Raw genomic sequence first — 12362 nt, 5'->3', positions numbered from 1 at the left:
GAATGTCTATGTTATAACTGGTCGTCTCCAACTGTTATGTCGGGTTCGCCTGTTACTTGTAAAACGAGGTACCACTGCAATTCCCACGAGGCGTATTAAGGACACCAAACTAGTACAAGCTAAGATTTACGAACCACAAAATACAACGACCCTAGTCGAAAATGCACTCATTTATACATTGATTGTACACCCATTTTTAAATTAATGATTAAGATGAAATCACGTATATGAAAGATACCCAGAGTTATAATAAATCATATGCTGAGTGTCATTCTGAACATGGTTCATGTTAATTTAATATAAGAATATCGTATCTTCAATAAAACATTTCTCCCATATAAATTATTGTTATACCGAATAGAATATCACACTGGAAGACAAACATAAATACTACACTGAGTAATTATCATATTAAATTAAAAATGGAAGTAATGTTGAACAAAAGGTTTTGCCTTTTCATCCCGCCATATCAGTCTACCTACTCACTAGGGCTATATGAGAGTTATAAACCAGGGTGAGGAATTAGAATTATGATTTATAGTTGATGGTTAGAATTAGAAATTAGATTTAGGGTTTTCATCACGAACTGACATCAGCTAAAATGCTATAACGCTGTTTAGCCAAGTGGATGAATAAATTTTGCTCCAAAATCCAAGACTTGTTTTCCTAAATCTGATTGGTTCGTCCATAAATTATAGTCTCGTCGTCTATAATACACTAGAAAGAATTAGTATGACTTACGTTTAAAAAACAAAATAATAATCGCTTTATTCAGTACTATGTGAATACTGTAAATACCGTCACAATATCGAGTAAAAGCAGAAAACGAAGATTATATATAATTTAGATTTATATACTAATGTCTATGAGGTAATATATGAAAGAAAATGAATACTGAAATACTCTTTTTGGGAAGGCATATAGTGTTAGTCCAGTGATTCACCTCTTTCCTAATCGAAACAAACACATGTTCAATTTTTATATCCTCTTGTTGTGACCAACTATCTTTTCAATACAAAATTTGTATTGTTCTATTTTCTGGAGGAAACCCAATAATAGATGATAACTGCTGATCAAAGTGTTCACAGTAAAGATGTATACATAGCTGTATGCAACAATCATGTTTTACCAAAACAAAAAACTACTCACTGATCGAAAATGGTTGATTTTCCTTGGTTCCAAGACAGACACTCCATATCGTTTACCATAAAGTATGATACGATTGTGATAACAAATACAGTTTACTGAAAATGATTAGTTATAATATAATTTAACGTGTGGAAAATAAAACCATGCAGGTAGTGATCGAATTTATGTGACTCTTTCAAAACATTCAACTAAACCATTTCTTGATTGGGATCATGAATCGATTAATGTTAGACCACCATTGGAAACCTGGAAGCACTGGATGACCGTTTCGTCTTAGTATGGGATTCCTCATCAGTGTGCATCCACGATCCCGCACTCGAGTATCTAACCCAGGACCTTCGGTCTCGTGAGAACGCGTATCCTCTAGACCACTGAGCCGGCATCCAACGGTGTTAAAGTCTGTCTTCAACCAACCATTTTTACTGAATTAGTATCCGGAAATAAAAGAATATCTAACTTTTGCTTCAGTATGTAATGCTGATGAAAATATCATCTTCATAATATTGCTTATTTACTTTTGCTTTCCCGTCTGGGTACCATGTGTCTCTCTATCGTTTATTCATCTCCACACTGTAAAACTGCAGTCTTGAATTGGGAATTTTAATATGTCCAGTACATTTCTATCACTTTTAGAATTATAATTTTTGGTTTATTTTTACTGAATAGATCAATACCAACAGCAGTAAGTAAATAAAAGATCATTTCGATACACCTGATGATAGAAGTCACCATCTACTGTAGTTTAAAGGTTCAGAAGTTCTAGGCTTCTTGAAAAATGTTTCTGATCTTAATATTTTTGATCTAGGAACTACTTTTTCTATCATACTGATTATAAAGTAATCTGATGAGATATATGAAACTCTTCACTGATTTTAGAAGTTCCTTAATTAATAGGTCATCGTTTATTTCACTAACTTTAAAGTGAAATTTTCTGTTGAAGTGTAGAAAACTGTTTATATTTTCTTAAATTTGTTAGACTATAATGCGCCATCCACAAAGCTACGTTTTCTAAGCTACGTCCAAAATGTTTTTTTCTGTATTTGATAATTAGGCTGCTTAACAATCCAATAGTTTATTGGCATGATGTTGAATTGTCGGAATTATAATTGATTATCAGGCCTCATAAAAGTGTTTGTTGAAACATAAATCTTTGGATCAAAATGATACAACTAAAGGAACACTCCAATAGTGTGCCTATAGATTTTGGGTACGGATGACCCACCTTGGGAAGTTGTAAAATCCTAATTCCAAACCAATGGTGCATATGGGCTGCAGGATCCTGAAAGAATAAATGGCGTATGAACCCATTCTTGATTATCAGCTACCATGGGACCTCATTTATTAACGTCGCTTCGATGCCTTGTAAATTAGACCTCTGGGTCATGGGCTCCGAGGGTGGCTCTCTAAGAAAACCATTTGTTTCAGTTTGGGCAACCGGGCAGTATTCCAGTACACATACAAATTGAATTACTTTGTGTAGCGCACATATATTTTGCTTCCCTTTTGTACCAATGTTTATGTGTTTAAATAAACAAATAAACACTTCCTGAATATATTAATAAACATCAGAGTATGGGGAAATCTTTTCTTTACTGTTTATTTAAAATTTCATTTAGGTTAATTTATTTGGTACTTACTCAATGACAAACACATATTCCCAACTGGAACAGTAACAATCTCCAACTCCCCATTTAATAAACACTTTTCTTTACCGGCCATTACTTTTTCAGTGAGTTTGAGAGATTCTTCAATAGGCTATAGAATATATTCAATGTATTACATAAAAAATAAGTATTGAAATCAATAATCAAAAGCCTCTTTAATTTACGTATATTGCAACCATCTTAGTGAAAATAGTATTTAACATGAGGATAATGATAATAAACTTAGAAATGAGTGATTCAAACAGTTTTATTTTAATCACTATTGCAACAGTTTTCTTTTATATTTTGTTTAAATTAGAAACTTTTTTCTCAATTAAGTGATTAAATATTTTTGGTGATATATTCAAACTTATTGGTTTCATATATAACAAAGCAAATGTGTGATCAATCTCTTTACTTGTTATGATTAATATGAAATAAACATTTCGAATTCATTCAGGAGATTCTAAAGTCTTCTCCAAGTATCGACTACCGCTGATTGGACAAGAAATGGCCAATCAGCATGCACCAACACAATCGTGCACGGAAAGTGCTTTAATCCAATCTGTGTCCTGCTAACAATATGTAACTATGTAAACCTATGCACCATTATGGTATCAAAGGGTTATCTGTCTGTCTTTCTCCGTAGAGCCAAATTGTATACGTCACTGTGTGACAGTTGACTATTTAGTGTGAAGAGAGCTTTCACTGCATACTGAGAACAGCCAAAGAATCGTTAAAAGCCAATAGCATTGGAAAGCAGTTTCGCTCTATTTGAGGAATACCTGACAGTCCGTACCTATAGTCGCACAATATTCCTGAACTATTAAGTTGGAATCTCGTGGTTCGTAAACCCAACTTTGATCAATTTACTTTGTGGTGAAACCATTGAACTTAAACTTAGTAGATTAATTTTGCCTTATTCATAGAAGAACTTAAATGCTCAAGATTCGATCTCGCTTAGAGTAGTAGATGTGCACTATTATTTGGTCGTAAAAAAGAAGAAACAGTCATCTAATGCCTTTTAATTTCAGTTCATGATAAAAACTAATTTCAAACAGAACAACCCTATACACTCACAATTCTGACAGTGCAAAGTTTTGCATCCAACGAAGTAATATCCTATTACACTCTAGTAATCATGGGTATTCAAGGTTCCTGTTGATAACTCGTAACTTAACAATGATTTTCAATGCAAGTAAGAACGATTTTCACATTTATTTGTCAGTTCATAGCTCAGTTGCCGTTACTGTTAGGTGTCTGTTACCTTAAGACATTCCAAACTAAGAAGTTTTATAGGAATCTATGGAAACATGAATGCAACGTCGTAAGAATTGAAATATATTTTAAATGTTTTATATTAAAGCATATGTTAAAGACCAACAAAAGCATTAAGAACATCAAGAGCATTATGAGTTGTATATTCGCTTTATAATCTGCAGTATATCCTATAAAGAACAAACAAACTAACAAACTACAGCACAAAAAATCCTTTTGAATAAGATTTTTCAACTTACTGTCCAGTAACATATATAGGGTATATTTTCAGTGAGATTGATCACATTTCGACTAATAAGAACTGTAAAATGACAGAATAAACATTCATTATTTGTATGGAGTTTCATTTGCCTGATTTGTATAATTATTTGCATGCTTTAAAATATTGCTTCAACCGAAACCAAAATGGTAGCTTATGCACATGAATCCTTAATTGATTGAACAAATAAGTTGTTAGCTTAATGGGATCACTTTATAAATAGTCCTATAAACTCTGAACTGGTCAAATTAACTAGAGAATTTAAATAAAGAATTGCCTTTGGATTGAGAAATAGCGCTCTTTAGAAAAAGAATATTGGTTCTATATAGATATCCACTTCGAACACACAAAACAAATTCAGACTGCGTGTCAGTTTTAGGGGGACGTGAAACGAATGCATCTGATCGTTTGTGGTTGATTTCGAACCAAATCATATGACATCTACAGCCGTAAATTGAGATAATAAAAGTAGATGCCAATAAGAAAGTTCGTATCTGAAGTGATTACGTGTTTTGATTAGCAACCCTCAGCCAATTTCTAACCTTTCAAAATGACAGCTAACATTGCATATAGGGTGATAGTTAATTTAACTTAATAACACGTCATTACTCACTAGTATTTAATTTGAGTGATGAAATAAGTAGTGTGTCTTTAAATCCCATGCTACCGACTGTCTGACCCTCTTCATCTTGAATGTCATATATTCTCAGCAAAAGTGTTATCAAGTGCACAGCTTCGCTGCGTTCCCCATGAACGTATTCAAATCTATATTGTAAGCAAAAATAGCAATGAAATATTACAGTAACTGGTAAATGAAAACTCCGACTGTAGCTCTTCTAGGGCTACTGCTAGTCCCAAGCACATACAAAGGAGGTGAGTTGAGCATATGGTCAGTAACTCTATTCCGTAGGAAACAACCTTGATAAAAAACGCTAACCAGAAGAGAAACTTTAAACTTTGTCCTCCCACCTGAAGGATCTTCATTCAGGAGAATTATGGCTATCGCCTCGAAACCTGAAAATCCCGGGTTCGGTCCCTCAGTGAGTTCGTGAATACGAACTGTTAGAGAGTCCCATACTTGGAGGAAATAGCTATCCTGTGCTTCCACGTTTCCAATGATTGTACATAATAGGTCGATTTGCGATCTCAATAACATTTTGCTCTAGTTGAATGCATAAACAATGAGTTTATGAATAGACAAGTGCTTAGAACATAGAATAAATATCGTTTATTAGTTGTCTTTTCTGTTTATCTTTATTTCAATGGGGTTTTTAGAAGAAATAAAGCATACTGATTTTATAACTATGATGATCATAAAATAACATTTTAAGCTGAAATCAGCGATTTAAATATTAGATAGGCTACGGTTCCCTTTGGATAAGAAATTACAAACGAAATACAACCCAGTTATCCAGTTTGTCTTAGATTTAAGTGTTACTGAATTTGGTGGTAGTTGAACATTTTCAACAAATTCTACTCACTTTCAGAAATGTACTTGCAAAAATTGAAACTCACTCAATGTCGATTTCATCATACTTCACGAAATTTATCTTCTTTTTAATTTCTTCTTTTATTTTTGTTCCAATCTGTTTTATTTTAAGTTTCAAGACAGGTAACATAAATATAAAATTACCTCATCTAAATCTGTTAAGGTTGTTTTAATTCGATTAATCAACATGGCAACTGCATTAATTAAGTGTAAGTAAATTTGAATAAGTGTTCTAGAATAAAGAAAAAACCATATCATTCATAATATATAGAAATGCTAACAAGGCATTACATAACAATGATAAGTTGAATTCCCCAAGCAATCTGTGTAAAAAATATAAACAAAAGCACGTTCAAATGGTTTTTTTATTATTTGAATGTGTTCTATAATTCTTTCTAGCTAGCCGTGCAGCTGAACAGCTTCAATGAAACTATGCACAATGTTAAAATGACTAATAAGAAGAAATGTTTTCAAAATAGTTATCGATTCTTTCTTATATGCATTGTTAATTTAATGTTCTTATTTGAGAGGAAATTTTTAAGCTAGAATATTTGGTGATTTCTATCCACACACCCAGATTTTAATTTACCGTTACATTGTCTGAATAATCTCGTCATTAGGCAGAGTTATTATTTCCACTTATTGATGTCACTTTTTTAAAGTAGTAAATGTACCTTGAAACAAATTGGACTGGAATGAACCCCATAAATTTCACTTTATGAACAGTAAAAATTTAGCCTCATTCATATATGTTTATCAAATATTTTAGCTATCCAATAATCGAATATCTTGGTTGGGATATTGATAGTTTTAAAAAGAAAACTACCTCGCTCGGCTAAGACGGTATACCACTTTATAGTATGTCACTAATAAGGGGATAACGTGTTGGCGTTTGAAGCGAACGGTACTGGGTTCGAGTTCCAGAGTCAAAATCGACTCTGAGATGCACGTACATCCAGCTGACGAGTCCCAAATAGAACAAAACGCGGGTCCTGGATTCCACTGCTAGCCACTATCCATCTTTGCTTATACGTCACTTATTGTTTCATAACATACAAAAATAAGGTAAAACCTTGAGACCGATGTACAGTTGAGAAAGTGTGAAAAAGTAAGAATAGGACATAATAGATATACCTCTAAAATCTATTGTCAAAATGATATTGATAGTACTGAAGAAAACTGATTTAAGCAATTCTACTGAATGTTTGTAGTCAATCATTTTCACTTTCTCGATCAAATCTGATTCATATATATATATATATATATATATATATATATATATATATATATACATTAATATTCCAATGTAAAATTACTCTAAGCAAGAAAATATACATCAGTTGACTTACTTTAATAGTCTGTTCTGTTTATTATCTGCAATAATTAATTATCCGGTTAATAAACATCTTTATAGAAATCATTACTTACCCGATATTATTGATTTTTTCAAGAAATATGTCCGTTCACAAGATATTCCAACAGTTTGTTCACTACCATGAATAATCTGTTTTGAAAGAGAAGTTCCTTTTTTTAAATTTTGGTGAACTAATTAAGTATGTGAAGCGATCAATAAGACTTCAATAAAAAGTACTCATAAAGTTTGTTTTTACTTGGTTTGACTGCATAAGTCATGTTTACAGTAGTGGTTAAATCATTTTCCCGATAGAGTATTTGAAGAAAATACTTGGTATAAATTATTAAACTTGTAAGAAAGTTTGTAAAATAATTGGTGAATAACCACTGTTAAATTTTCTACCTTTAAAATCTCATCTCATTTATACATCTTCAATGATTGATTGTAAAACATTTGGTTTAATTCTCAGTATTATTTTGTCGTAAGTATACTTTCTGAATTGATTACCTTTGAAATACAATGTGCTTCCTAAATAACTCTTCTGTCATTATTAGGCTTCTAATTTTCTGCCAGATCAAAACTATCTCGACTGGTATGTTTACAAAATAGTCTATCTCACTTAATAAAATTAATGTTGGAGGTAAACTTGGAAGCTTTGAATCTGGAATTAGATGTTTGGAGTTAAATCTTTCCGGTAAGTATCGCTTCTGAAGATTCATGTAATCAACTAATGTAGAAGTTTCATTTTTCTTCTAATATCAACTAAGTTAGATATCTATATTTATTGTAAATCTTTTCACTACAATTCTTTCTGTCAGTTTTCGTTTTGACCTCCATTAACCAGTCTGTTTAATAGCAAGCAACTAAGAGTAGACATGAATATTCATAGAGGTTTAACTACACGAATAGAGGTAAACATGTGGGACTTTTTTTGTAGAAAGAAGATATAAACTAACTTCCTTTCTGTGTACTTTGCAACTTTGTATGAGCTTTAGACGAATCAAAGAAAAGCAACAAAAAGTAAAAATTGATATGGTTTCCATATTTTTAATTGGGAGAAGAACAAATCTTGTGTCTTTCAACACAATATTCCTTGATATGAATTTATAAACTGTCCGGAGAAACACTTATTATCCTAAATTGTACATTATGAAATGAATAGCTGATCACGTTTTCGGTGTATTTTGACACATTTAAATATGTATTCGAATATTGAAACTACTTTAAGAACTTCCGCACATTCTGAGTTAATTTATTTTAATTGCATACTCATGATGATATGATAGTACTTTAAATGAAAATTCCTATTGAACTAATACTATTTAGCTTGAGAGGTTCACTTAGCTAAACTTCGCTGTGAATGCTGTTAGTATAGATTTATACGGGATTCTTTTTATTAAATGACGACTGATACTTATTTTCCTTCGCTTCCTACTGTAAAAGAACAAGAATTTTGTTCATCAATCAGTCAGTCAGATCCAATGTAGAACCAGACACATATATGCGTCGGTCCAAGTTGCCATACCTCATTAGCACAACAAGATGAACATCAGATTCATAATAGTTGCTTCAGTGGTAGTAATATATAAAAGAAAGATTGCATATAACGACATGATACAGGGAGAAAGAATTGGTTAGTAGAACGAAGAATATTAAGTAATTTTAATCTGACAGTTTAAGGGAAAACAAAGAATATATACACCTACACCACTGTGATCGATTCTGAGCCATATCATTCAGAGTCTCCAATCATTTTTTACTATAGTCCCGCGGACCTCAATCAAGTAGTCTGCATACACACCAACACGACTCGGACCAGAAAATAGTGACTTTATGAACTGATGCCATGTTTTGGTTTGGCCACCCCTAATTTTCTTCCATCCGTCTCCAACACTAGCCAACATTGCACGTCGTGGTAATCCGTATTCAGGCATACGTAACATGTGGCCCAACCATCTCAGTCGATGAAGATTTACAACTTGATCAACTAATTTCACATCACTTCCTAATACCTTGCGTCTAACCTTAATATTACTTACCCGGTGATCCCAGCAGATGCGAACAACATCTCCAAGACACCTGTGATCGAATACTATCAGCTTACGAGTATTTTCTACTCCTAAAGTAGAACAGAGCGAACTACTGCGCAGTATACTCGTCCTTCTATCTCGTATTCGCCATAGGTGACATAAGTTGGTAAAAGCCAAACGAGCGTTTTGGATCCGTACAGAGATTTTGTCAGACACCAACCCCAATAAAGCTGATCAGACTTCCAAGATAAGTGAAGTTGTCGACGAGTTCGACTACTTCATTCCCTATCCTTAGTTCAGGTGTTGACACAGGCCAGTCCTGGAGCAACAACTTGCATTTATAGGGGGATAGACGCATTCCAAATATCCTGACATTATTACTCAGTTCTAACAGAAGACTCTGCATTTTGTCAGCGTCTTCACCAAACAGGACTATGTCATCTGCGTATTCTAAGTCAATAAGTGCACCTCCTAGTAGGAGATGAATGCCCGCAAATTCCGTCGACGAGAACGTTATTTCCTTGTCGGACAACACTTGAGGATGTAAAATCAATTGACAGTTCGCCATAAGCTCTGACTTTATGTACTTCTGAGGTACACCTTCCAATGACAGACACTGCCAATAAACCTCTCAGTCTACAGAGTTAATGGTTAATGAACAAAAAGGTAAAGGTAATCAGAAGGAAAACATAGTAGTACTCAGATAAACTCCGTCCTAATGATATTTTGACTTTAAAAGCTTTTATTTACATTTTAAACAACGCAGAACTTTATTTGAATCACTATAAATACATAAACATTCACTTTTTTTTATCGGAATTCAATTGAATTGGTTAAAATATTCAACAGTAAACACAGTTACAGATAAGATGTAAAATAACATTAAGTGAAAATTTAGCTTACCATATGCATATCGTCGTTTCTGTGGGTCTCGAACTGAAGTGTATTAGGAAACTTTAAACAATTCTTGGTTGTATTCATACCATAAAGCAAGTAAGGTGGACAAATACTAAAACAGTGTATGTAATTCTTTAAAATAAATTACCGTTTTTTTACATGATCATTATCTCGTTTATTGGAATACTTATATATGCTTGTAAGTCCCTAATATAACGGTTAGAGTAATAAGAGCATTGCAGAATATAAAATAATTTTACCTCAATCTGTTTTTCAGTTAATTCTTTTGATTGATTGAATTGATAAGTTGAGTCTATTGTACGGAGTGCAAATTCAAATGAGGTTGCAAACGATATAAATGTCTGGAAAGGTTGGGCAAAAAATTATTATTTGGAGCTAACAGGTTAAATAACTAAAAACAAAGAATGGTTATCATCTCAAGGGCTTTAGATCGTTGGAAATACAGCCGACATTTCAAATGTAGTTTCCAGTAGAAAGTGAACTAACGTTAACTGAAGGTTATATAGATAACGCACAACAAGATAAGTGAAGATTCGTCATGTTCGGATCTTCTTTGTACTTAACAGGTTTCTAATCAATGAGAATGCAACAAGATTGTCGGTTATGCAGTGTGTTTGATAATCTATAGAACATGCAAACCTTGAGGGATACACTGGCTACAGTTTTATGTCCTTAGCTACACGATTATCGCAAAATACGACCGCCAATTTAGATACGCTGGCTTATACGACGCATACACCAGTACAAGCAGCCTAGAGTTCCGGGAGGTCCTTTTTCACCTATCTCTGCCTGCTAAGTTCAGAACGTCGATCTCATCCTCTGCTATACGAATCGTATATTTCAAACATACGTGGCTTATATACAATCGAAATCAGGCCATAACACAATTTAATAGAAAATAACATTTGTAAAAGATAAAGTTAAAAGTGGCTGTGATTGTGAAAAACTGTGACTAATAGACTGAGAATAACTTGAAAATAGTAAGTCATATAACAGTAACCTATAGGTCAAATAAAAGGTTATAATGAAAGGAACATGAATATACATATTGGACAGTTGCATGATAGTCATACAATAAGAATATTCGTATAATATTGGTCCATAAATATTTACTAGTGGTTACGATTCACCTATTCTCATCCGGATATAACATACAGTATATGACAAATGACAATTAAACTCTTTATTTTCCATCAAATTTAAAATGCATTTCAAAAATCTATTCAAATACTACACATCATTTTCATTTTAACTTACTTTGCATACAAAATACTCAATAAACACCGGGTCAATTCTCTCGGTTAACATGCGAAGATTGTCACCTACATCAATCACCTGTACGAAACGAATCAGATAAGTTTTTCTGAAATCTGAATTACTTCGCGGGATAGAGTGAAAAATTCTCTTGACAATCTGTGATAGTGTAAAACGTCAGGGAACTAATAATGAATGTTGCATATAAACTAGGAAAGAATTTTAAATCGAAATGCATCAACATAGTCACAGAATTCACAAAGTAAACTTGATATTTTTGTTAGTGAAAACGCTATAAACACACGCTATATAACACTGAAAAATAAGAAAGCTAATTGCTATCGTTATTATTTACTTACATTACGATTTCAAATTACTAAGACAGTAATACAGGAACTGGAAAGAATCCAAGCTGCTTTATTAAATACAAAATGCTTTGGAAATATCATCTCATGGATCTTGTTATTCATTGCTTCATTATAGCTCCTTTGAAAACAATACGTTTTATCGAAATAACTAGAGACCGTGCAAACATGCACAAGTTTAAATGTCAATAAATCTTAAAGGCTCCATTTTTGGTAATAATAAAAAACTCTTGGTTTCCAAAAGTTAATCTATCTCACTCTTAAAATTACTGATTTCAGTGCCAATTAAAATCATCCACATTGAAAAGAATAGATTATTTTCTCACTGGTTTGTTTAGATGTACTCCATTTTCTCTGATTTATAGCCCTGCTCAAAATGAACGATAACTAACTGACATTTTATTGATGAGATAAAATTTTGCCCCAGTATTTTCATTTGAGTTTGGTAGCATGTAATTCAGAAAATTAGCTGACTGTTTTTCTCACAGTAAACCATAAATCTTATATGCACAAAGGGAAGAATAAAATACATGGTAGCTTTTTGAAGTTACTTACACTTCAGTGAATAAGTACCAATATATTTTTTAAACGATTTGATGAAAATCCACAAAGTAAACTACTTT

At 32.7% G+C, this 12362-nt stretch overlaps 1 protein-coding gene across 1 annotated transcript in view; it reads right to left on the bottom strand.

Moving 5' to 3' along the window:
- Nucleotides 1–12362, bottom strand: part of Smp_171830 (putative pseudouridylate synthase) — a gene marked incomplete at its 5' end in the record, with an annotated part of 50542 nt that overhangs the window by 35403 nt on the left and 2777 nt on the right. Inside the window, 7 exons of the mRNA XM_018794630.1 lie at nucleotides 2787–2904; nucleotides 4310–4371; nucleotides 4943–5094; nucleotides 5845–5915; nucleotides 5963–6050; nucleotides 10248–10306; nucleotides 10360–10461. Coding sequence (XP_018649023.1) covers nucleotides 2787–2904; nucleotides 4310–4371; nucleotides 4943–5094; nucleotides 5845–5915; nucleotides 5963–6050; nucleotides 10248–10306; nucleotides 10360–10461 — 652 coding nt within the window. The remainder of the gene's footprint in view (nucleotides 1–2786; nucleotides 2905–4309; nucleotides 4372–4942; nucleotides 5095–5844; nucleotides 5916–5962; nucleotides 6051–10247; nucleotides 10307–10359; nucleotides 10462–12362) is intronic.

The sequence above is a fragment of the Schistosoma mansoni genome, chromosome 1, assembly GCF_000237925.1.
Source record: "Schistosoma mansoni strain Puerto Rico chromosome 1, complete genome".
In the NCBI taxonomy this organism is placed as follows: Eukaryota; Metazoa; Platyhelminthes; class Trematoda; order Strigeidida; family Schistosomatidae; genus Schistosoma; species Schistosoma mansoni.
The sequence above is the reverse complement of the archived record's forward strand: the minus strand, read 5'-3'. Positions and strand labels throughout refer to the sequence as shown.